Source organism: Streptopelia decaocto (genome assembly GCF_964273445.1).
Source record: "Streptopelia decaocto genome assembly, chromosome: 3".
NCBI lineage: Eukaryota > Metazoa > Chordata > Aves > Columbiformes > Columbidae > Streptopelia > Streptopelia decaocto.
Window position 1 is genome coordinate 52,391,933 of NC_138656.1, and position 27,366 is coordinate 52,419,298.

At 34.6% G+C, this 27,366-nt stretch overlaps 1 protein-coding gene across 9 annotated transcripts in view; it reads left to right on the forward strand.

Moving 5' to 3' along the window:
• Nucleotides 1–27,366, forward strand: part of STXBP5 (syntaxin binding protein 5) — a 103,434-nt gene that overhangs the window by 47,244 nt on the left and 28,824 nt on the right. For 6 of the 9 annotated variants that reach the window (XM_082049679.1, XM_082049680.1, XM_082049686.1 and 3 more), the window contains exons 9-20: nt 2,840–2,963; nt 4,389–4,467; nt 9,609–9,763; nt 10,852–10,924; nt 13,083–13,230; nt 13,657–13,724; nt 14,779–14,819; nt 16,914–17,134; nt 18,516–18,694; nt 19,272–19,397; nt 19,874–20,025; nt 25,708–25,773. In XM_082049679.1, the coding sequence (XP_081905805.1) occupies nt 2,840–2,963; nt 4,389–4,467; nt 9,609–9,763; nt 10,852–10,924; nt 13,083–13,230; nt 13,657–13,724; nt 14,779–14,819; nt 16,914–17,134; nt 18,516–18,694; nt 19,272–19,397; nt 19,874–20,025; nt 25,708–25,773 (1,432 nt within the window). The remainder of the gene's footprint in view (nt 1–2,839; nt 2,964–4,388; nt 4,468–9,608; nt 9,764–10,851; nt 10,925–13,082; nt 13,231–13,656; nt 13,725–14,778; nt 14,820–16,913; nt 17,135–18,515; nt 18,695–19,271; nt 19,398–19,873; nt 20,026–25,707; nt 25,774–27,366) is intronic. The other 3 variants (XM_082049681.1, XM_082049683.1, XM_082049685.1) reach the window with 1 other exon arrangement.

A 27,366-nucleotide genomic window follows, 5' to 3' on the forward strand; every position in this document is an offset into this window, starting at 1 on the left:
TAAATAGTCTTGCTAGGACATCTCTATAAATCTACCTTTTATTTGTAGGATAAGAACCAAGTTTGAAACAAAAAAACTGGGGAGGTTTAAAAAAAAAAGACATTGATTGGCACTTATTTTTAAAAACTTGATTCTTGAGAGAATGTAGGCTTTTTGAAAGACTGAGATTAAGAAAACCCATTCAACATAATGTGCAAGGTGATATATTTTATTGAAAACATAAAATTAGTCTTGATTACAATTTCATTGATTGTAGAATGCCTATATCATTGTTCTGTGTCAGGTAGGCCTGTTTCTTGTATGACAGTGGATGTATTTACCTTAGCTTTGTGCTGAACTTTTCACAAGACAGAACTGGTTTTGTTTGGTTGGTTTTTGTGGTGGTTCTGGCTCATTATTCATGGTTTTGTTATCTCTTTTCTTTGAAGGGGGAGTCTCTGAAGTAGTCTAAGCCTTAGATCATCAAACCTGTATCAGAACAGCAGAGCTGAATTAGGTTTCTTTGTGTGTTCAGAAATGTTTGTGTAAGCTTCAAAGTATATGTGAAGAGCAACTTCATACCTTCCAGTTTCATTACATGCATCTAGTTAATTCCCTGTCCCTTTATTTCGTAAACTTACTCCTATCTCTGTCATCTTTTTCAAATCATAATCAAGTTCTTACTATACTTCTTATTGTTCTTGCTCTTCTCTAACTTTATTTTGTTAACCATTCTATTTTATCTTTGTTTTATAAGAGAAACACAACAACATAGTATATTCAAGGTGTGGGCACACTGGATTTATGATGTGGCATAATTATGTGCGGTTTTGTTTGCTTTCTCTGTAATATTGGCTTAGCTTTTTGATGCTACAGGCATTAAGTAAATACTTCCTTGAAACAATCTTCAGTAAAACTAGAGTCTTATTCTTCAGTGTTAATTGCCAGCTCAGAGTCCATTGCATTTATGCATAGCTTCACATTTACATAGTTAGACAAGGAAAATTTAAGTCTTTCTGCAGGTCTTCACTAGAATCCTGATTTCTACCTTGCATATGCTTTGGTAATGTCAGCAAGCTTATCTTAATATGCTTATTCATAAATAACTGAAAATTAGAACAAACTGAGCAGCACAGATCCCTGAGGGTCTCTACCAATTATTATACCTTTATCCATAAACTCATCTGTTACTGCCTGCCTGCCTTTATTCTAGCTTGCCTGATACCTTAACCAATTATTCATCTGTCTGAGGATCTCTAGTCTGTTTGGTTCTAGTTTCCTTTGAGAGATTACTTTGAAAATTGTGTAGACATTTTAATTGGTGTTTCCATTAGCCACATACTTGTTAATGTTTTCGGAGGTTTGGCTATGATTTCCTTTTACCAAAAGCATATTGACTTTTCTTATTTGGTGTATTATACACATCCATTTGTTGGTTAACTGTTCTTTAATAATGTTTTGTTACAGTTTCTAGAAACTTACCCAGGGTAGGCACTGTGCTGCTTATTCTGTTTTTCTTTGGATTTTGTGGTCCATTTGTTAAACTGACGCCATACTTGTCATCTTCCTGAACCAACACTGATTTGAGAGGTTGCAAACAGCAGTCAATAGTTCAGCTGTTTCATCTTTTATTTCCTTTAAGATTTATAAGTTAATTTATCTAGTTGGTCTGCTGGTTTTTTGATTGCAGAGGAGGTAATGAAATATCTTAGGTCAGATCCTTTGTTAAAGAAATGTGCGTTGTCAAAAGTTGGGAATGGAGAGGAAGGGGAGAGAGAAAAAAAAATGAACTTGGTGAGTTTCATGGTATTCACTAGTGAGAATCAATATGCAGTAAAGTTGCTTAAAAATATTGGCCATTTGAGTCTTTAAAATTGAAGTATGCTTTTTCTGTGAGTTAAGATTGCCCTTTAAGAAAAATATATGTTTGGAAAAAGAATTACTCTATGCATAATAATTTGTTGGTTTACTCCTAGGGACTTTTTAGTGTCTAAGAAGTTATATATAGATTTACAGGCTCAGTGGACTCGGCTTGATTTTTCCATATTGGATGTTTTGCTTTCCTTCAAATTCTGGTACTAGTATTAACCATGGAAAAAATGTCAAAACTTTTCACTCTTGAGTATTGGTTTAATTTTTGTTATGAGTTTTGTTTTGGTGATTAAGAATATTGATATCAACCAACCAGGGCCACCTAAAGTTATTGTACTTTTTAATTGTAACTGACTTGTCACTCTAGATATACTGGCCTGTTGTATGCCTTGAGATTATGCTACAGCTACCTACAGGTCTAGTTTTGTTTTTCAGGCTTACAAAAAGTTTTGAATTGTGTACTAGTAGTGTTTTGTGCCAAAGTTTATCATACTCAGTCCACTGAATTGTTAGTTGGTTTATTTTATAAATACATAAAACATGTATTTTGTTATGCTTTAAATAATATTTAGCGATATTGCTAAATCTAACCAGATTTTCTATAAAACTAGACAATAAAGAGCCATACAGCCAAAGGCCTTGTTATGCTCTTTCAGCATTCTTTCCATCTCGTCAGGTTCCTTGCAGAAATTGATTGCAGTCATCCTTTGCCTTTGTGCGCTGTTTATCAGATCTTTTTATGTTCATTAGCATAATGCTGTTCCAATGGTAAAGGGTTGTTGCATTTCCTTTCTTTTGACTTTTTTCAAGAAAAGGAAGAAGTGTTCATTTCTCAGGTTTATCCGTTCTTGCATAAAGCCTGCTTTCTTACTGGTTCTTAAGACCTATTTCCACATAATTGTCTGTCAAAAACTGGGGTTTTTGTAGTATGGGCTGCCTACTGTTGTCAGGATTAGACTTAGACTGTTCTGTGTTTTCTCTTTTATAGGCTATCCACTCGGTGGCTTGGCATCATGAAGGAAAACAATTTATTTGTAGTCACTCAGATGGTACCTTGACCATATGGAATGTAAAATCTCCTACCAAACCATTCCAGACAATCACTCCTCATGGTAAGATAGAATGGATACCCACTGTGTTTGACAACTCTTAAAACACAGGGACTTTATTTTCAATAGGAGTATGTTTTGCAAAACTAAGTATTAAAAATGTATTTGTAGTGCAAGTAAAAAAACTGTCATATCAAATTCTCATAGTTTTCATTTTAAAAAGCCCAGTCTTTATGAAATAAGAATCCAATACAGTAGAGTTTTGTCTATATCTCTGAACTTTAAGACGACTTTTCACACAATGGCATTAATCTCAAAAATGCATATTTTGTAGAGCTTGCTTTTTGCTTGACATTACAATCCCATATGTTGTTTAAAATACATATAAGCAAGCATCTGTTTCATGTATAAATGTATGGATTACCATATAAATTCTTGGAAAGGTTTGTAACAGAGTAAGACTAGCATCTGGTAAGATGTTCCCAATGTTATGTGTCAAGTCTTGCATTAATGTTAATCCAGAAAATTAACATTACATGTTCTTCTGTGAACTATACTGCTGCTCTTCAAAAGTTCTATACAAATGCCAGGTTTACATGGTGTGCATGTGTCTAAGTCCTGTCTTAGCAGTTTATTTACCTCAGATTCTTAAGTGTGAACATAACAGTGAGGATGATCTGTGAGGTTACAGTCATAGTACAAGATGCTATAGTTAAGCATCCTAGTTGACCTGTCTGAGCCTCCAGCAAGTCCATGGTAACTGTGCTTGCTGTGGACTAGTGTGGATTTCTATATGATCCTGACTGATACTGTAGTAGTAAAACTAGTTAAACAAGACTGAGTTAAATTTATTTTGACCTCTTTTAATAAACATTTTTATCTTGGGTTGCAAAATAAATTTTCTGCAGAACTTTATAGTTGCATCACACTTGACCAATGTTCAGATAGAAGAGATGCATATTTACTATAGTCTTAGTCTCTACTGACTCCATGGGAAATTGTATAATATCTGTAGAAGCTTTAATTGCTAAAAGTGCACAGTAGAGAAAGAGCGGGCCTTAATGTTCCAATTCAAGTCTTAGCCTGTAAGAATAACACTCAGATTAAGCCACATTTTACTTGGAAACTGACCAGTTTTAATGGCAAAATGGTAGACATGAGAAATTTTAAATCACCCAGTGCTGCTTAAAACAACTTGTTAGGCAAGGATTCTGTTTTTGAAGACAAATATTCTACAATACTTAAACATGCACACACACAAAATCACAAAACCTGCAACTCCTAAACCTAAATATTATAGCTTGGTATATTGAGAGTTTTGACAAATCTTTAATGATGTTATTCCAAGGTGTCCTCTATAATTGTCAGTTTGTATGTTTGTTTGAATGTTCTAGTGGTGTTCTACTTTGCAAGATGCGTAGTGAATTTCATAATTTGTCATCATGTTATGGAACTGTAAGATTAATATAAGGAAATGATTCACTTTAGGAAAGCAGCTGAAGGATGGAAAGAAGCCAGAACCCTGCAAACCTATCCTTAAGGTGGAATATAAAACAACTAGAGCTGGGTAAGACTTGTTTTTGTATGCAAAACTAACATGTAAAATAAATGCAGCTCTCTGAGAATGTACTTACTTTCCCAGTTGTTGGGATACATATCCTGATGGCACTGAACTATGGTAAAACAACTGGAATAGTTTTGGTAAATCGGATATTGCCAATAAACAAAAAGAATATATGTGAACAAATTACTATATAAAAAGCTTAACATAGGTAAAGATACTGCTAATGCATTATCTACATGCGTCTTCCATGCTACTGAAGTCATGTGTATTTTTGTTCAATCTTTTGAGAATATTAGAAAAAAAAAAGGCTGATAAAGCACAGAAGACACTGAAGCGTAGACCTGAAAAACTGAACTTTGACAAATAGTAGCCTGATGCAAGTATTCTAAATTCTGAATATGTGCTCCTCCCCCCAAAAAGTTACTGACAGAGGCTTTTCTGATAGAGTTCAGTAATTTATGCAGTGAATTGTGCCTAATTATGCATATTGAGAATGTAACAAAGCAGTAGTTGCAGCAAGAGGCTCAGATGGAATTAGAGTATCTCGAATAGCATGTTTTTGTTACCAAGACTGCAATTAGGATTGAAGAATTTCATGAACTGTATAGAGTTTTTTATTTATGGTTCTAAAGTGCTTTAATGTGTTTGAGTAAAAAGTGCAATATAAAGATAAAACATTCATGAAAACCTGTTCAGATATTTGCAAGTGTTGTTTTCTTTTTTTCTTCTTTTTGTTGACTTTGGGGGGGATTTGTGGTGTTTTTATTTGCTTTCCAGGCATTCAAGTCTATAGATGATTACTTAATTGATGTTATATAGGTTTCTATTATGTATTGGTATACCTGCAGATATAACATCAATATATTTTTATTGTTTTGCTAGAAGTGAGATAAGTAGAAATTTAGGGCTGTGGCTAATTCCCAGATGTATGAACATCTATGATCAGTTGGAAAGCCATATTTTACTTGGAAGAGTTTACATCTGTCTCCATATTCTTTTCTCAACTGAAATGTCAAAAGCTGATCTCAAGAAAGATACAGATAACCAAAAGTCATCTCAGCTTCAGCAAGTTATAATTTCTGCAATCAAAAGCCTTCTGTTATAAATAGTCATTCTGAAGAAAAAGATGAGTTCAAAACTTATTTTATGCAGTCATAATGTGAAAACTAGTTGACTTTTCACACAGTTTAAAGAGGAGCTTATTCTAGTATAATTTCCAAGAATACATAGCTCTTTGGGGAGACTGCTTTTTCTGAGTGTGGGCTTTTTTCTGTTACACCCTTCATTTTCCAGTGTTCATCCAAACTGAGTGTTTTGGTGCATTTCAGTTTAATATTTTCTCCATCTTCAGTCTACTTATTGTACTTATAAATCTGTAACAGTTGTGATAATCTTCCAGAACTTCAGTTGGGAGGTGGTGGGGAGGGAACACTTTAAAAAAAAAAAAAAAAAAAGCATTGTGGTGGTAAAGCAGTGCACTGAAAGTCTCCATTAATTTACTACTACAAGACATGTACTTCAGTTCCCACTTTAATTTTTGGTTTTACTTGTGATCTCATTACAAGAATTTTAAGGTAAGGCAGAGCTGCCTTTTAATGTTCAAAATGTTGATAGTTTTTCTCTTTGCCAATTGAAATTTATTAGCTATGACCATGATAGAATTTTGGCTTTTGGCTAAAGCGCTGTCATTTGTTGTTCATGGTTTAATTTCTGTAGCACAGAGGAGAATAATTCCTGGACAGGGCCAAATGTTTTCTAGCTACTGAAAGAATATAAGAAACAAATCAAATAAACTTGCTTCTGTAGCAGTCTGTCCTAACTGTTCTTCAAAAACAAAGCAAAAAAACCCCACAAAACAACCCAAAAAGCTTACAACATATCTAAGAGGTACTGTTTAATGTATATTTAAGTTACTTCGCTTAACTTCTTTATTGTGAAAAACAGTGAGTTCTTCTCAAACTTTTTTTTTTTTTGAAAAAAGGTGTCCACACCGAAGGAACTGAACTGCTTGCCATCTGTAGTAGAGGCTACAGACACAATTCTTTCCACTGTTGCAGCTCTTATTAATCCCTTCTCATGTTTTTCCTCCATCTTTTCCTTATTGTGAAGCTGGAATTGGGGAAACAGGAATATGTGAGGCCTTTTCTGGTTCTTACAGATGACCTGAAACATTAACCCACTTTGTAGTGATTTTTTTTTTTTTTATAGCGTTCCCCAAGTGATTTTTTTTTTTACAGATGGGGAAATTAATGTAAAGGGATTGCTTCCATACCTTCTGAAACATAACTGTTTCAAAGAAGAATCTCTGTATTAGCAACTGCCAGAAATGCTGTATGGCAGTTCTCTAAAAGCAGAACACTGCTTTTGTTAAATGTTTTCTATTGTTTCAGGTAGGTAAAACATCACTATCAGAGTTGGATCAGTCTCATCTATTATGTAAAGTACAATATTGAAGTTATGCATTTCTATTTAACATTTGTGTGCATCAGCCTTTTAATATCTATCACAACTGAAGGACAACACCCTAAGTATTTAATTAGAAAACAGACAGCTTATGTTTGTGATAAATCCATGGTTTCACGAAAATGTGAAAAGTTCATACACAAACCTGTATAAGTCTTTCTGGCAGACTAAAGTCAACTTTAATCTTTGGCTCATCCATGTGACAGATCCATGTAATCTATTCTTAGCTCTTCCATTCTTTGCTTTGTAAGGATGCAGACTCTGGCAAGCCTACTCAAAGCAACCTGATTAGCTTGAGAAATAAAACTGGGAGAAACCAGCATGCAGTTATCACTGTGATGTATGAAATTTAGTAACTGAAAGTTGTCACTTTGTCAGTTGATCTTGATGAACCTGCAAGTGTAATAATTACTGCAAATCATTCTGGCAGTATTATTGTTTCAAAACCTAATGATTTTGTGAGGACAAAAAAATACTGTAATAAATCATTCCAGCACAATGAGAGACTTCAAGTAGATCACACCAGTACTTTTCACTGACATCCTGAAAAATACCAGATTAAATTACAGTTTGTCCTTTTCCTGAAAGTGCTTCATGGACCTGACCTTAAAAGATTATGTGAAGTTCCAATATAAAGAACTGAGATGAAATTAAAACTTGGAGAAAGCTTACTCCTTTGCTAGAAACACACTTTTGGCTGCTGTGGGAGGCAGGGTATTGGTGGACCTGTGATGTAATTTATGGCAATTCCTTTGAGGTCATGTCCTCAGCCAGCAAAACTCTTTGATTCTGGCAACTCTCCAGTCACAGAGCTTTCTGAAGGATCAGGCAGATTGTTAAACAGTTGTAGAAACAGAAAGTTTATCCCAGTCTGCTTTGCCTTCAATGCTACAGATATAGAACATGTTTCAGCCAAGCCTTAAACTCATGAAGGGCAACATGTGCATAAAGTACACATTCCATGCACAGTTTTCAAGAAGAAAAATATACCTGATCTGCCATATTTGTGTTTCAAGTGCTAACTAGTGAAAGCAACTTAGACAGTATGGGAAAGATGTTGTTATAGGAAAAGACAAAAAATAAAAGAACTCTGCAGCCTGATTCTCCCAATGTCAGGATGGCTTTTTTCTCCCCTACAAATTTTATCTAGATACTGGCCTAGAGCATCTTATGAGGAGAAGCTGAGGGAGCTGGGTCTGTTCAGCCTGGAGAAGAGAAGGCTGAGTGGGGAATGTCATCAATGTTTATAAATATCTCAAGGGTGGATGTCAAGAGGATGGGACCAGACTCCTTTCAGTGGTGCCCAACAATAGGATGAGGGGCAACAGGCACAGACTGAAGCACAGGAGGCTCCGTCTGAATATGAGGAGAAACTTCTTTATTTTGAGGGTGCCAGAGCACTGGAACAGGCTGCCCAGAGGGGCTATGGAGTCTCCTTCTCTGAAGACATTGAAAACCTACCTGGACACATTCCTGTGCAATCTGTTCCAGGTGAACCTGCTTTAGTGGGTGGGTTGAACTAGATCATCTTCATAGGTCCATTCCAACCCCAACCATTCTGTGACATACTAGCTGCAACACAAAGGGTAGGATTTCTACCTAAAGTGAGCATAAAAGTAGATCAGAGGAATTTCACACTCTTGAGTGCCTTTTTTCTTTCCAGAAATATAACCTAGATTTTGAGGCAATAGTAAAAAATGGGTGTGATTTCTTGAGCTGTATACTTATAAACAGCTCTTTAAAATAGCGCATAATACCTTTTAAACATAAACTGTATAAAAATGAGTGACCTTTGATAATCAAGAAAGTAGAAAATACCTAGTAAAAAGAAGATATTCATCTTGTTTTTTAATAAATGAAATGCTAAACTCTAAATTATGTGCATACTGGAGAACTTGGATGTATTTAAAAACATGTTTCTGTACAGACTTTAAAAAAATCTTTTGAAGGGAAGCCTCTAATCTTTTATTAAGACTAGAAGAAATTGTTTTAATTTGCTGTGCTCAGCCACTTAATTATGCAATAGGAGTAGTCTATCACATAGAAGTAGTTCCTTTAAATTTGTGCATGATGGTAGGGGGGGAAAATGGATAAAATGTCTAGAATAAATGTGTGATGAGAGATCTGTGGGTATTTATTTATGTCCTTGCTTCTTAAAAGATGTTGGGTCTTTGAAGCTTATCAAGCAGCTGGTTTCTTTTCCAAGGCTGCAGAATTACTTTACACTGTCTGCAACTGTTCATCCTTCAAAATTTATGGTAATTTTGTACAGGAAGTAAATGAGACTATTTCTTCCTGATTCTGATATTTTATCTTATGGATAAATGGGACAGTTGGGAAATCTGGATCTGCAGTTCAGTCTGAAAGGAACCATTCTAAAGTTTAACAACCAAAAAAAAAAAAAAAAATCATCTTAGTGAACAGTTGCAGAGATTGGTTAAATAAGCAATATAAAACAAAATATTTGGAAGAGATGTCTGACTTCAGTTGTAGCCTTTTAATTTCTGGTTTTTAAGTTTTGAAACATGTACTCAAGCTACACATTGCACGAAGAGCTGGTTTGCATGATTCTTAATGTATCTTTGCTTAATGATATCTCATTGAACTTTGGGCATTTTTTTTTAACCTTATTATTATTATCTCTTTTTACATAATATCTAAATGCCTCTGCTTTATTCTAGGGAGCCTTTCATCATTCTCTCAGGAGGCTTGTCCTATGACACTGTAGGAAGAAGACCCTGTTTAACAGTTATGCATGGAAAAAGTACTGCTGTGCTAGAAATGGATTATTCTATTGTTGATTTTCTAACACTCTGTGAAACGCCGTATCCTAATGGTAGGCTGTGTAAAGATTTTTCTCAGTGCTTTGACCTCTTCCCTCTGGAGTTTTATCCCATCAGAATATTCCTTACTGTTGCCTTTCTGTTTCATCTCTGGGGTTCAAGCTGCAGCAGCAACATCTGTTATCCCTATTGTCTGAAGTCTGTTTTGTTTCCCAAAGCATCATGATAGAATAGTTTATTGTAAAACCTATTTTGCTTCTAGAAGAATGCTGATTACTAGTTACATGGTTTTTCATTATTTTTTTTTAAATCCCAAAGGCGTGTGCAATCTAAAAGTAGCATTGCAGTTTTAACCTGTAGTTACTGCAGCAGATGTGTTCATCAATATTTATTAGAGCACATGAGACATTTTCCAGTCAGTGCTAAATCTTGATTAGTATTTGTGTAGTAGTCTTAACTTTTAGTGACTTTATTCATTCCCATACTCACATGAAGTTCGTCACTAACCTGTAATATCTCTTCTGCAGAAAGGGTTTGGTTTTTTTTTTAATCATAGTTTAGGTAGTTGTCTCAGATTAATAGTAGTATATTTCCGATGACTCCAGTGTTTTTAGCTGTCAGCTTCGATCAAAGTATATAAAACTGCTTAGCTTAGAATTGGAGGTCTGCCTGAAAGAGGGCAAAATAAACTTCAGAAACTCTTTTAATTTTCTTATTTTAGTGACAAGTCAGCTGGTTATCAATCCATTTTTTAAACCAATTAGAGTTTAAGCCTCACTGAATATGAAGAAAAGCATTTTGGAGGTTGGAGGATGTCATTATTCAGTTATTGGCTCTTTCTCAAAAATACTGCTTATGCATTTCCTCTTCATGTTCCTTTTCCTGTTGTTTGAGCTGTTTAAATGGTTCTAGCAAATCAGAAGAGAGTTGAGAATATTGAATATAAGGGAGAGTGTGGCTCTTCCAGACTTAACTTGGAGTATTCAGGGGGGTGAGTGTACAAAATATCTTCAGAAACTGTATAGTTATGAGTGGCTTTTCTACTCTTGACTGATTAGAATGCAAGGACCGATTATGTTCTTGAGGCTGTGCATGCAAGAACTATGTTTACCAATAACTAACTTTTTTTTCTTTTGTTCAGACTTTCAGGAACCGTATGCTGTAGTTGTTCTCCTAGAAAAGGACTTAGTACTGATTGACCTTGCACAAAATGGGTAAGAATCTTGTGTAGTCTTTTTAATAGTTGGCTGCAGTGGTCAGCCTATTGTTCTGCTCTATAGCTTTTTAGTCTGCCATAATACCTCCCTGTCCAGAACATAACATTTTGAATATTTAATACAAGTCTTCTTCAGCAGAACTGACAATACTTATAGATAACTTTTCTCAACTTAATACGTAGTAGATGACAAGAGTGACTGACAGAAATTAGTTGTACTGCTTTTTAGTTGTCACAGTTTATTTTGAAGTTGATTCCTGAGTGCTATGAGAGGAGCTCAGAATTTTGGGGAAGGGAACAGGGAGAACAACTGTTTAGGTAAGCCAGGTAATTTTGCCTTACAATGAGTGTTGTTGTCATTACCTAAATATTTGCTGATTTTATTGCCGAATTAATTGTTATCTTGTATTGCTTAAAGTAACTCAATACTGATGCAATAAAGATATACATAAAATTTGAATGGTAACATCTCCTCCCTGGTTTAGTACTGTGGTAAGAGGTTTTTACAACTAATACTTGCCTAACACATTTTGAGTCTCACGTTACTTTGTCCATGGAACAGTCTGTATACTCTTAGATGGTGATTAAAAATTCTAGATCCTGCAGTCTTTCTTTTTTAATCAAGGGTTTTGAAATTGGTATAGGCAGTAATAACTAACTACTAAGGGATTAGGAGCAGAGGAACCTGACAGATAACACCTAGCATGCTCTAGGTGAACCTGCTTTAGCGGGGGGGTTTCGAGAGGTCCCTTCCAACCCCAGCCATTCTGTGATTCTGTGCTCTTCGTGGTGTTCTTTATTAAAAGTCACCAGTGGTTAATGAAGAAAAAAAATCCTTGTGAAAAACATCCTTCCAGGGCAAGACAAAAACCTGTAGATATGTATTCTGAAAGTCAGTGGTATGATACCTTAGATAATGATGACTATATCGAATTTTGAAGGAGGTCAGGTTTGGTCCTAATATCTCTACAGCTACTGAGCAATTTCATTTAGATGTTTCCACTGTTACATGGCCATATGCTGTATCCAAAACTTGTTTCGGATATATCAATGGCATTGATCTTCCAACACTCGCATGCTGAAAGATCAATAAAACAAGTTTTAATGAGCTTGAAATAAAAAAGTTTGTACAAGGCTTTTTTCTCAAGTGAAATAGCTTATGGTGCCTGAAATCTGAAGTTAAGGCTTGTTCCATTTAATAGTAAAAAAATCTTCAGCAGTTATGTTTTTAGAAGACTTATAATGGTCTTTATGATTGGCTTGCAAACTGTTAATTATTTCACATCTGAGAAAAGCAATAAATTTAATTTGTTACAGGAGTTTTCCTTTTGCCCTGTGTTTTCATATGGATTTATCATATTTTGTTAAAATTAAGCCTTTCATTTAATTGTTAGAAGAATGCTTTAGCATTTGAGATAGCTTTGTATAAAGCCACTGGTATGCGGGATGTTTTAATCTGTTGTTGCTAATTTTTCCTTAAAATGGGTTGAAGATGTGTACCATTTCGCCTCTCTCAAAAAAAAATTCTCTGGAGATATGTTCATTGAATACAGATGTGTATACCACTTGATGTTTATTGACTTTTCTCATTAAGGTTCTGTTGCTTTTTTGTTGGTGGTGGGGAGTACACGTGTGTGTTTTCTTCTCATTGGTAACTGCCTGTCACTATCCGTAACTTTCAGAAAGTGATCTGGGAGTTGCAAATAGTTTGTAAAAAATGCTGGACAACTTTTTGTCTAGCAACAGTATAGTAATACAAAGTGAGAAGTGGAGTCTTCCTTTCTTTCTGGAAGAATAGACAGAAGAGTTAGAAATAAATTCATAGCTCCACATTACTACAATTAGGACGTGGTACCTTAATTTTTTCCACAGGCCATTAAAAGAGTAAGCTTCTAAAAATATAAAACCATAGCAGTGTTCTAGAAATACTCTAGAAACAGTCCAAACTTCAGATTCCATCTAGAGTAATACAGTATCTTGATAGTGTACTGGATGCGCAGTAAGGTTGCACAGTATATTTGTTAATAATCAAATTTAATATGCATTTCTTTTTCCTCTTTACAAAAAGAATGCAAACTTAGTTTTCAGTGTTTTGTGTTCTACATTTTTAAAAATGTTTTCCTAGATTAACAGTCTTCCCCTTTCATCCATTAAAGGTACCCTATATTTGAGAATCCCTATCCTTTGACTATACATGAATCTCCAGTTACCTGTTGTGAATACTTCGCTGATTGTCCTGTGGACCTCATACCTGCACTCTATTCAGTTGGCGCTCGACAGAAACGTCAAGGTTACAGTAAGAAGGTACAACATCTAGTACATACGTATGTATTTGAAAATATTGAAAATCAACATCTCTAGACAATGTAAGAGTGGCCGTACTAAGACCAAAACTCCATCTGATTTGTTATCCTGTCTTTGGCAGTGGCTAGAAGCAGATGTCTAGAGAAGATACAGCATATGGGAAGCTTATAGTTGTGTTTTCCTGATGTACTCTCATTGATCACCATATCACTGGAAGCCAAGGGACTTCCTGGAGCCAGGAGTGTTGTTTTATAGCCCTTGTTGATTTTTTTTTTTTTTTTTTCCCCCTCTCACTGTAGTTGATTGATCTATTTACTTTCTGAAGTCATGTGAAATACTGGAATCTGCAGTATCTGCAGTACTTTCAGTGGCTTAACTTTTCACTGTATGATATTTTCTTCCTCAGTGTATTTGTTAATCTTCCAGGAATGGCCTATCAGTGGAGGCAACTGGGGTTTGATCACTCAGAGCTATCCAGAGATAATTATTACAGGGTAAGTGGCACCATAGTGTAGTAATAACCTTTTTAGCTCATTAAGTAGAAGTGAGAATGTTTTGTTCCTCCTATAGAAAACAATGTTCTAAAGAGTGTTTTGAGTGATTGAAAAAAATACGTTCACCAGACAAGACATTTGTATAATCTCTTAAGGTGTTAACAGGAAAGCAGAGGAAAATATGGAAGAGAAGGTAGGAACAAAATGGTAGCAGGTGTTTTACAGGGATGGTTATTATAATGTGGTATTGTCATTATGTCTGCTTGCTATCAGTATATCCTGGATGAAACTTACCTTTTATTATTTAATTTTTGGAAAATACATGTGCAGTGTTTTAAAGCATAGGAAGTCCATTAAATAGTTATTGAGTTCAGTTCTCCAAGGGAAGATGAGTTTTTTTTATTTCAAAAAGGAGAACTGGATACTTAAATCTGTTTTGATCTCCTTTGAGACTGATCCTTTTAATACTACTCTGAGGAGCATAAACAAAGTAATTTATGATTGTGTAGTGTATCACTGAAAGTGAGAGCACTGCTCAAGTTTGTTTTTTAGAATAGCACATTAGCCATAATGAGGGTTACTGTCACTTTATACTACATATTGCAGAGAATTTGAGAGAGAGTCCTGAAAAAATCTAGTCATCCAGTTCTCAGTTTCAAGGGTAAATAAACAAGTTGTGACTCATTTACACTGAAATACGGTATATTTAGGCATCTCCTTTACAAGTGTCACTCCAAATAAACAGCATCTTATAAGAAACAACACATGGTAAGGTATACCAAACTGCTTATGGGAAATCTAACTAACTGAAATCAGAATTTAAAGTGGTAAATTAGTATTAGTACAGTGCAATTTTGGGGAGCTGGCCCCTTTTGTCTCAAGTATCTGGGTCACATGTATGTAGAATATCAGCTTCCAATAAGTTGTAAAAATAAATTGTCACTAAGAATGCTAATAAAAATAGAATGTTAACCATATTTTCTAATCAGTAGCAAAGAGGTCTAACATTCAAACTAACCATTTTACCATCTTACTATTTTTTAATATTTCATAGGCATGCTGATGGGTCAATCAAGTTTTGGGATGCCTCAGCAAGTAAGTGTTTTCAGTAGAGATTTTTTTTTTTTTTTTTTTTCCCAATGAAGTTGGAGTTTCTAAACTTACTGATTTCTCTAATGGAATGTACTTGCAGACTAGTCATTGACATTATTTTCTGCCTCAAGTAGTCAGCAACTCCATAGGAAAATGTGATTTAAAATTGAATAAAATTAACATTATTTTTTAGCTAATTGTTTCACTCTCTTTTCTGCCTCCTTGAAAAGACACTGGTAGTCCAAGGGCCAGCTCAAATGGAAGAGTTCTAAAATTTTTAGAAGCGTTCTCAGAAGCACATTGAGTGTAGAGATGCATGACAGGCAAATGCATTCCTTTTTAGTAAAACTGAATTTCAGTTAAATTATTTCTGTCTTTTTAGACAGGAGAGAGGCATGTGTTTATAAGACATCAGCTCCCCATAAATTACAGTATCTAAAAATGAGAATTGGAACCAGTAGTAGTTTGTGCTAATAATGTAGGCATTTGTGAAGGAAGGCAAGCGAACAGTAAAGACACTTTTCTTTGGTGGAACACTGAACAGACCTGAAGAGTCTGATACATTTCTCTTTAGTTATAGGGTCAATTGTATCTGATGATCTACACAGCTAACAGTGAGAAATGCAGTAAGAATTGAAATTAGAATGGATTACACAGAGTTGGATGTTTCAATTAATCTAGTTCTGACTAACCTTATTCTTTGCTTCAGACAGTTTTTAAGTACAATCTTCAAGTCATTACTCGTTGTCTGAAAACTTATGGAAGACTGAGATTCCAAAATGCTAAGGGATGTGTGGGTGTGGGAGGGAACAGATGCAATGTATATGTTTAAAAACTGGGAGGAGGAGTATTTGGAGTGTTATACATCTTTAACTTCAGTTTGCAGTGGGGGTGGAAACTGGGAGGGGAGGGTGGAACCCACAAAAAACCCCCCACGCTAACTTTGTGTGCTTAAAAATTCTATTCAGCATAGATCTGTTGAAAAGAGATCCTGCTAAAGATGTTTAGTTTCTTTCTAAAACAGATAAATAAACATGTTAAGGGACAATCTGCATCTATCCTGTATCTTGATTTTAAAACTTTTAAACCTCTTTAATAGCACAGTCTTACAGATGAACTAGGGAAGTGAACTTCAGGTTAAACCACTGAAATATGGAAGAGGAGAAAGGGTTCTGTAAATTAGGTTTTCCTAATTATATGATTAGTATTTGTACCATGGTGTGGGCTGTTGACTAGAGAATATGCTTTTGAAGTCTTAAAGCAACACCAAGACAACTGGAATAAAATAATTGGATCAGAAATAATTAGCTTTACAACTGAGAATGAAATTGCTAATTCTTGAATATCATCCAAGACCATTATTTGAATCTAGGTTCTATGATTTACACTCAGGACTTATGTTCTGGGAAAAAAAAAAAAAAAATCAGAGGTCTCATGGGTGATGGTGTCAGTGTTGCACAAAAAAATATCATCGGGATAAGTATAATTGGAGATAGCTGCAAAACCAACATGGAGTAATTCTTTTACAATTTTAAACTGTGGCAAGGCCTCGCTATAACAATTCTAGGAAACATACTATCAAGAAAAGTACGGACTGATCAGAGGGCAGTACTTTTGAATGACAGAACAAAAAAAGTGGAACAACTGGGACTCCTAAGTATGAGAACAGAGATGAGAGGCTAAGGATTTGAAATACTGTAAGGAGAAAGGAAAGGAGCTTTACTTTCTCTGCCATAGGTAGGCTTAAGTTGTGAGTATGACACACGTAACTAAATGTTATTGTTATAAAGAGATCCCTTAGTATAGTTAAGTCTTCAAGCTGTGAGGGTTTAGTTAATAACTGAAGCTTAGTATAAATCTCTCAGGGGAAAGGTTGGGTTTTCTTTGCTTTTTGTTTATACTAAGTGATGCTGCATTGGGCAAGCGGTACACTGCATGGGAAGAGGCAACACGGATATACAGTCCTTGTACTGTGCCTTCTTTTGTTGAATATAGTGGCTTTATCTGTGAAGAAAAGTTTCTAAATTAAAAAATTAACAAGAGAAAAATACCTGTTTAGATCAAAACTAATTTTTGTCTGTTTTGGTTTGTTCCTAGTAACGCTGCAAGTACTCTATAAGCTAAAAACAGCCAAAGTATTTGAAAAATCACGGAATAAAGATGACAGGCCAAACACGGATATAGTAGACGAAGATCCATATGCTATTCAGATCATCTCATGGTGTCCAGAAAGCAGAATGTTGTGCATAGCTGGAGTTTCTGCACATGTCATTATTTACAGGTTCAGCAAGCAGGAAGTCACAACGGAAGTCATACCGGTAATTAGTATAAACATTTTTTAACTTTGTGCAATTTAACTATAATAAGACTGTTGTAGCAGTTTAGTTATTTGTTGTCCTTCATTTCAGTTGATGAAAACAATTTTCCCAAAACAAAGAGATGTTTTTGTGGAGGAAAAATAATTATGAAATTCAGCAAAAGTAAAAATTGTGCACCAAAGTTTTTATTTTCATTGGCTTTTTCAGGTTTTGCATCTAATAATAGTTTTGTTGTATCTGTCAAAGCAAATAGTGGATCAAAACTTGGATGTACCAAAGGTAAAGTCAAAACAACTCAACGAAATGTGGAGTTTAAGAATTTTCAAAACTTTTAGGGAGTTGACTTTACTTATCAGTGTTTTATTCTGTATAAGATACAACAATGAGTTCTTTTACAAGAGTTTGAGAAGTCCTTTGTTAAATCAGACACACACATGCAACTTATCTCTATGCATGAGCTGAAAGCTTGAAGCCATTTAATTATAAAATATTGTATATTCTGAGTAAAGCATTAATTGTAATGTAGTTGGTTCCGCTCCCTACCCACCTACTCCCCCCACCTTTGCTCCCTTCAGGTAAGTCTCAGTTTGAGATGAGGCATGTTGTTTTGCTTCTGGTGTTTACTTATGCAGAAGTGCATTCCCTTCTGAGGGAGTGCTTTTTCTAAATTAGTTTTACAAATCAACCCGTAGCAAGCTATTCTTCAGTATTAGGAATGCTTTAAAAATACTGTATATTTGTTTCAGTCCATGAGTTAAGTTGTACTTTGCATAAGATGAGAATAAAACAGTGGAAAACTTTCTTTACTCTTCACTACAATTAATACTAATATTGTTATAGACCCACAGAAGGAAATCTGAAATCATGATGCACTTAGAGTTCTTTAAAATCTATGATCTAGTTCAGTGTAACAATAAACATTGAACTAAGTCCCATGTGTGCAGTGCTACAACAGTATAAAGCGTAGCTGTCTACATGCCTTCATTTCTTGTTAGTTTTAGCATTCCTAAACTGCATAAAACAAATCATCTTTATAATTGAGAATTTATTATGTGCACAAAACAATAATTAAATGGGTCTTGTATCCACTATTTAATTTCTTTCCAATATTAAGCACCAAACTTGTAAATATTGGGAAAAGGGTTAGATTTAAGTTTTAACAATCTTCAGATATTCAGTCTGTAATAGTGTGAATCTGTATTTTGGAAGACCACATGTGGGTGTTTAGTTGCACTGTTTATTAAGCTACTGTTATCTTTTAAAAGATTAAAAAGTCCTAGGTGTCACTTTTATCACTAGTATCTTCAGTTGCACTTCATTTTGTGTATAGTTTTTTTTGAAAGGCAGAATTTACTGATATATGTTTTTCTTTCATTTACAGATGCTGGAAGTACGTCTGTTGTATGAAATAAATGATGTTGAATCTCCAGATGGTGAGCAGGTGCCACCTTTACCAACTCCAGGCACAGGTTCCAATCCTCAATCCATTGTTCCCCAGTCTCATCCATCTACTAGTAGCAGTTCATCTGATGGACTTCGTGATAATGTCCCATGTTTAAAGTAAGTATATTCTGTTATACTTCTGAGTGTGAAACTTGTGGTGAGGATCTATGTACTTGGATATTTTTAAAGATACGTCATTGTTGGTAAAAAGATTGTGTTTCTTAGAGCAACGTTTTCCAAATATTTGAAAGTTGAGTTCTGTTTTAAGAAATTAATATTCCAGTCTTAACTTCTTTAAACTTCCTAAGTTGGTTTTTAAAAAAATTTCCTTTGGAAACTGTGAAAAGAATTAGTAACACTTTCCTTTAGACACTGTACGCTTTTGTTCAAGTCAAGACAGCATGCAAATGCTGGTACGCCCTACTCTAAAGAGGGGAGAAATGAAATATTGGTGATCATTACTCAATTAATTTTCCATTAGGTAACAAATCAAAAAGACCTTTAAAAAGAAGTGAATGAGCAGTTCCAGTGTGTTTTTTCTCTGGTAACTTTTATGTGTGTGTTTGATTCTTTGCAGTTTTCCAACTTCCTGAAGTCCAGTGCGATGTAGAATTTAGTGAATTCTAAGTCCAGAAGGGAAAAATGGATACTGGGGGGAATCATAAAAAGAGACTATGTTTTGTTTACATTTCAGAGTTAAAAATTCTCCTCTCAAGCAGTCTCCAGGCTACCAAACTGAGCTAGTTATCCAGCTAGTGTGGGTGAGTGGAGAACCTCCTCAGCAGATAACCAGCTTAGCAGTCAACTCAGCGTATGGCCTGTAAGTATATCCTACATAGTTTTTTCATTATTCTGTTAGTGGTTTAAAATAATTGATTAAAAATTAAGTCTCCATGTATGCTCACACAAGTCGCACAAATACACGAGAGAGGCAATCAGTCTCATGTGCTTAAAAGATAATTCTTTTTGGGTCATGGCAGATTCTGATGATGTTTATGTCAGAAACAAATCAGCATCACACTTCCTCACCTAGCACTGTACAACCAATAATAAGTGTCATTTAAGGCTCTGTCAGATCAGTTGGCAAATACAATGACAGTGTTCTGTTCTATTCAGTATCATGTTTCTTTACAAGAGAACAATTAAGCATTCTAACATAGTAATTTATAAATATGTGAAATTTAGAGTAATTGATAAAAATGAAGAAGTCTTAAATTACAAACAACAGCAAACACTGATATAAGACCTTACCAATATTTAATTAGCACTATCTTTTCTTTCCACTTCTTTTTCCAGAGTAGTTTTTGGAAACTGTAACGGTATTGCCATGGTTGATTACCTCCAGAAGACAGTGCTCTTGAATCTAGGCACTATTGAACTGTATGGCTCCAATGATCCTTATCGCAGGGAGCCACGATCTCCCCGAAAAACTCGGCAACCGTCTGGAGGTGAGTGACCCAAACCATGTTTTAACCAACTGTGCCTTTTTTTCTGAGCTTATCTGGGCTATTAGTGTATATTCTTTGAATACAAGCATCTTTTTCTCCATTGTGGTATAATCCATTCTTCTTGATCTGTCACTATTGCAGGTTTGTTACTTCATGATTCCTTCAAAATTGTTGCTTACTGGAATCTACTGATGATTGATATTATTACTTATTTTTCAGTGTAATGTATGTTTTAAGAAAAAGCAGATGGGAAAATATATCTGTGTGAATAGATATAAGTATAAATGCACAATGGATTTATGCAGTTTAAAAGATTTTAACTTAATAACACAGAATAAAGTAGTAGAAGTATCCCTGGTATTCCTGATCAAACTAGTACCTATATCACATGCTTGTATAAACCCATCAATCTTTGCAAATACCAGGTGTATCTGCTGCAATCCTTTGGCTTCTTATTTCATACTTTGACTAGGAATGTCCCTGACAAGTTAAAGCTTGTTATGTTGTGTATGCTGTTATGTTATGCTTGAGAGGAAGCCTGTGATTTAAATTACCCAAATAAGCTTCCAAATACAAAGTGGCTAAATAAACATTTTTTTTAAAAAAGGACTTTGAAGTAAAAATATAGTGAAGAAGGGTGTTTCTTTGCAACTGAGGAGGAAAGTGACTTTTCAGTCAAAATTCCAAGCTTTTTATTGCCAAAAGGAAAATTTAGTATTTTTAAGTTATTTTCTTCTTGTTATGTAAAGGATACTTTTAAGTTTATTTGGAAAACAGCTAAAGATAGAATGATAAATAATGTCACTGCTGTCCCAAATTAGTATTTATTTGATAGAGCATAAGTTTTCTGAACAGTTTATTTCCTAGCATGGATTGCTTTATTTTGAGATCCAGATTAAAGTCCAGGTAAGTTCTTTAGGTAATCTTTTATTCAAATTGAAATGAATGCTTTAAGATGCATTTTATTAGATCATTGGTTTGAGGAAGATGCAGTTAGCACCAATCAGCTTATTTCAGTTTGGGAACCTGGTCTAAAAATCGTTAACATAGAGGAGAACATACTCTCTCTAAGATGTTCGTGAATGAAGTCCTTTTAAATTATGAATATAACTCTTACATGAAATCATGTATTTCTTTTCTCATCTCACGTGTTAATACTAATTATCTGCATGGCAAAAGCATTTTATAAAACTGATTGTACAAGTTATTCTGCTGGCTTTTCTGTCTCAAATGTACTGTTAGTGTCTCCGTCTTTCCTTTTCTCATTGCTTCATAAAGGTATGCTGACTGTGGCTTCTTGCATGTGCGGCCTTTCTAACTTATATTCAGAGTCTGTGAAAAAGCTTCGCACCTCTTATATAAGTAAGTCATCTCATGGCAATAAAATATTTTTTGAACATCTGAATTTATTTTTTTACTTGTTCACTTCCCATAAATATTTTTGTTAGTCCATTTTAAGTACTTGTTTTACATTTAGAAACCGTTTTTTAATCCGTTGCGCATCTATTGTATTTCTTTTTCATGGCATCTTTAAAAGAAACTTGAAGGAAAAAAAACAAACATAATAGTCTCTGTGTTTTTTCATTTTGATACTTATTTAAAATGACAAGGAGATCCTGTCTCAGAAGTTACTGCTGTCTACAAATCCAAAATCTTACTCACCAGAGTTGGTGTCATTTTGCGATCTAAGGCTAGAAGCTTCCCTTGCTTGGTACCCCTTCTGGCAGAAAAAGCTTCAGAACTCTAATGTTAGACTGTAATTATTAACATTGTAAAAGATTTGCCTATTGATTTGTCTAGTACAAATGAAAATTTACTTCTACAAAGATGTTGTTCGTAGGGAATTCAAGTGAAGGTGTCAGTGTTGCGCAGCTCTGTGGGGTTTCCGAGCAGTTTTGAAGTTCAGGCACCTGTTGAAGGGTGGTAGCCCATCAGGGCTTCTCTGACTTATTCCATCATTCATGACATCAAGAATTTGGAGAATGTAAAGCTGATTTTTTTTTTTTTAAGCGTAACTTTGTTCATTTCCTTAGGAAGCTGGTTTTCTCTAGCCCTTGGGCAGAGGTAGGTATTTTTTAATTGAAGGAGAGTAGAATAAAACTAAGCTGAAAGAAGAATGACCTGGAGTTATTTTAAAAAAAAAAAAAACAAACCAGAATCGGACCACAATCTAAAGTCTCTTAGTTCTGCTGGTTTTGTCTCCCTCAACAAGAAAAAAACCTACATTTCAGATGGTAGGCTCCATAGCCAAATATTGTTTTCTGTATAGTCTTCAATCTGCCAAGGGAGAAAGGGAGCTAGGCATAAAAGAAGTGCCTCTGCATTAAGATGAGACAGAACTGAAAACCAGGATGGGCTGCCGATTTATTATTGTGAAGGGAAACAAAAGATGGGCAGAAGTCCCAAAACTGTTTTCTGAAGCCAATGATTGTAAAGCTGAACTTACCTGGACTATTTAAGAATAAAGTAAAACAAGTTTTGTATGAAAGAGTTTACTGATTAAGCATGTAGCTAATTCTCTTTCCCTCCATCATCCCCTCAATATCTTCATTATCTGGAGCTACAGTCTTTTTAAAAAATGAAAATAATTTCTATAGAGAGACATATTTACCATTATTTGTAGTTCTTTCAATATGTGTTACTCAGAGTTCAGTAGCTTAAACAATAAAACATTATTGCTGTGTGATTTCCCACAAATAAGAAGTCTGTTATATTAAAGAACAATCCTGTGCTATACTGATAGGGTTGGAACTGTAAGAATCAGAATACTTTTGGATTTTGTATTCTCCCTTTCTTGGACATTAATACCTGTGTTTAGTGTCTTCAAAGATGCAAAGAATTTGTGCTTCCTTGGCTTTGATTTAAAAGATATGCCTTCATTGAGTTCTTTGTCTTTAAAACCCTTGTATTTCAATACTTCAAAATTATTTTTTCTAAGAGTAAGACATTTTCAACTACTGTAGAGCTCTAATGACCTTCAGGGAGTATTAGTACTTGATTCATAAAATCTATCTAGAAAAAGTGTGCATGTAATGTGGTTGTTTTAGAGAAACTGCATTTCCCATTCTCTTTGAGAAAGCCACAATGTATCTTAAAAAAAAATCATAGTATCCTTTGCATGCATTCACACAAGTTCTTCATTAGTTATATTAAGTTCAGGTTCAGACAGCATGGAACACAACAGCATATTGTCATTGTCCATTATATCCCAAGATTGGCAGAACAAAAAATAAATTATTTTAATATAGAAGGGAGTAGAAAAACATTTGCTGTTACTCAACCACTTCCATAGGTTTTGCCTAAAATATACAGCAGAAATCCTCCTATTCTGTATGCTCTAGCATAAAATGTCTATTTAATACATCATCAGTATCTGCTTACATATTTATAATTTAAATTACATGTCGTCAGTCAACCAATTAAAAATTTAACACAGTTCTTAAAAAGTGCAAGATCTTCCCTTGGCTTGTGTTGCAAGAATATGTATGTTTCTGTCATCTTATTTTTTTCTACAGAAAGAAACTCAGATTCCTGTCTTAAAGCAGCATTTAGAGATGAGACTTTCTACAGTAGCTAGACTGTAAACTCTCATATCATAAATCACACTCTTTAGTGGGATAGATCTTAACTAATGCATAAAATTTTTGTATAGGTTTATGATGAGAGAATGTTTTGGGGGTTCTCTGTGGATCAGTTGATATGAGTTATTTGTGAAGATGTATATTAATCAAATTGTAGCCTCAAGACTTCTCACAAAGAAATCAAGCATGCAGGTGTGTGACTTCATTCTTGGCTAAAGACTATTCTTGTCAATGCAGGATTTTAGTTTTCATAGGAAAACTACTGTAGAGAAGTTAAACTCTTCCTGTGAAGATAAATAATTTAAGTTTTTCTGGGGAAGGCAAAACTAATTTCCTGAACTGTGTGTTTGGATTTGTAGAGTTTGGCTCCTAAAGGAGCATGATCTAGAAACACAACTATTTCTGAAAGCACAGTACAGGTTTTTGTCCTGTAGTACTGCTACTCTCTAAAACTTATGTTGCTTGTTGGGAGAGCAGCACCTGGATTTCTGAAAAATCTTTTTACACGACCTGATGTAATACAAAACATTTAGATACCCATGAATGTTTAAAACTCTGGTGCTTTCAGAGGTCCAATCACACTTTGTTAGAGAATATATACCACAATTATCTCATAGTGCTCATTGATTTAATGACAGATAAATAAATTGCTTTGTTCTTTCTCCTGTGTATTGGAAAGGTATAGCTTCCACCTGGGATTTTGCCATACATTTTGGAGTTGAAATTGGTTCCTGGACTACTGTTAAGCGTAGGCTTAACCAAGCCTTATGGTCATTTGATAATTTCACATCAATCCTAGTCATTGAGTTTAGAGGTTCAAGCTGTACATGCTCTTAGTACTCTTTAAAAAAATATACTTTGCATAAATGAAACTGTGAATGCAATATACTTTTAATGTGTTCCACACTAATATATTTCAGGAGAACATTTTTCCTTTAAATGATTAACTACTGTGTTAGCATTTGGAAATTCTAAAGCTTTGATGTTTGATGGAAGAGTAGCACTGTTCCCTTTTTTTATTGTTGTCTGTTAGTGAATATTTACAAATTCACTAGTGAATGTGTAGAATGCAGCTGTATAGGCAGGCTTTGCATCTGTAAGCCTTTATTGCCTTAGCTATTACCATTACACCTTTCAGGCTTTTTGACTATTTGAAATATTTCTGTGCATGCAAAAACCTTTTGTTTTAACAAATATCCTTAACTTCTACTGTTAAGTATTACAAGCTTGTTTGCATTAGTATCACCTAATGAAGTTTCTGAAGGAAATAACTCATCCAAAGATGAGTTATTAGCCTTAAAATATCAATAAAATGCACTTTCCTCAATTTTAGGCCATTTTGACTGCAATTTATTGTCAAAAAGGAAAATGGCAGTGTTCAAGGCCAGGTTGGATGGGGCTTTGAGCAACCTGTTTTGTGGAAGGTGTCCCTGCCTGTGGCAGTGGGGGTTGGGACAAGATGATATCTAAGGTCCCTTCCAGCCCAAACCATTCTATGAACATACTGCAGTTATTCAAATCATAAGATTACGATATTGTTAAAATTTAGTTACATTCCTCCATACAAGGAAGAACATTTCCATAAGCACCCTAGAACCTAAATTCTGTAAGGAACATCAATAAGGAGTTTTGCTGTAAAATGGACTTAGCAATGCATCAGCAAATACAAAGCTTATCACTGTAACAGTGGGAAAATAATTTGAAAAAGGGCACTGTGTTTTACACATCATACTGCACACATGCTTGTAATTCTTTAAGATCTTTTTTCATTTGTCTTTCTTTTGCAATTGAACTTTTAATATAATGCTAGGTTTTTCAAAGCGAAGGTGATATTTCTTATATATCTGTAGGATGTAAATAATTAACTGTTCTGATAAGTCTGTCTTGCTGAAAATATGGTGGATTTTGTAAAGAAAATTTCAGTAGGAAGAAGTGACTACAGACACTGTGGGTAATGTCCAAATTTTTTTAAAAAAGTTATACGTGAATTCGATCACAACTGGCTGCTTTGTGGCTAAAAATAAATGAAATTCCTAAGTGCAGTGGAAAAAAAAAGATAAAATAGCAGCTTTATTTATTACACACTGGTTTTGTGTTCCAGCAGGTCTTTGTGATATTAATGAAGGTGCCGTGGTACCAGAAGATCGCTGCAAATCACCCACTTCAGGTAATCATAACTTTCTCTGATCTTCAGTCTTAAGCTTCTTATTTGTCCAGAAGATGGCATGCTTTAAGTCAACATTTACTAATTAAGTAATTATATAAAACCTGTTGTCTCTCACTAAGTGTTTGGGTTGTCGTAAATTTTGCTGTGTTACACAACTGCATTTTTAAAACAAGGCTGATTTAAGAGATGCAATAGGAGTGTGTCATGAAGATGAGTGAGAAGAGAGATAATCTGAAATATTTATGCTTCAGGGAACATACTGCACAATGGAATTTTGAAACATTTAGAGATGCAGAAATTCCTGTAACAGTTCATGTGTCTGTGTTTCAGAGTCCTCAAAAGTGGTAAAGATTATTTATGTAAAAAGACCTAGTTCACTTCTGCATCCTCATAAGTGGTAAACTACTATTTTTCTTTGGAATTGGAGGTCTTTAGAAACTGGTATCCTTACCAAGTAACACTCCCTCTTCTTTTTTTCTTTTTATTACTTGCCACTACTGCATGTGACTGTTTTAAATGAAAGCTTTAGTAATATGTAATACTATTTAATATTTTGTTTAATATTGACTAGTTGAGGTTATAGCCATATAAATAACTTACTAGTGCATGTCAATATAGTATTCAAGATTAATATTTCATGTAGTAGCTAAAAATTTATCTTCACCTACTCTGAGAGAATTTCTCAAGTAATAGGTCATTTAATCTGCTTCATTGAAAGCTGTAGTCAAGTTAGAATAAAGGACAAAATTACAGGTTTACTCAGTACCTAAACTAGTATGTGTACTCTTTGGAATGTAGTGCAAAATGGTAAAGAAAATAAGAATGTAATGATAGATCCCTTTTCTATTGTAGCCTGTATCTTTCAAAGCTAAGTTGAAAGCATAACAAAGCAAAATGTCATGTTTGTAGCTCTAGTAGAAACTTTAACATAAATTTTAATTTCTGATTTGGCAACTGCTGTCTTTTGATGTTAATTTTAAATTCTGCAAAACTCTCATCTGGATCAGTCAACGTCATTTCCCTTTTTTCTAACCCTTACTTAGAGCAAACTTATAATAAAAGCAAAATCTGGCTGGCAATTTTGATTGAAAGTCTTCACTGAAGATGTGATTTCATGACAGACCTGTGCGATGCTAAGCATTGGCATGCTGTAGTTGTCACCTTCAGCATCATTTTTTAATGCAGGCATTTTTTTTGTGGTGTTTAGGATAAAGTGCAACTTTGCTGTCTCACTTTTAAATATCAAGACCAGTGTCTATTAATAACTTGCTGTGTAGTGCTGCCATTCTGGTAAATTATTTTCTCTGTCCATATTGAAGAGACTGAGGATAATTCTTACTTGAAGTCCAGCCTAAGGTTAGCTTCTGATAGACTGCTATGAAGTATGTGCATGAACAGCTAATGTGTTGTAGTCCTTAATCTGTGTCCTTTTTTCCCCACCTTCCTCTAGTATCACTCAAATGTGAGCCCAAACCACTTCCAACTGGTACTGCTAAAACTTTTAAAACATTATTTAAATTGAATTAGAGGGTTTATGGTCAGAATTTGGAGAGAAACTCAATTCACTATTTCCACTAACAGTGCAATGAAAGC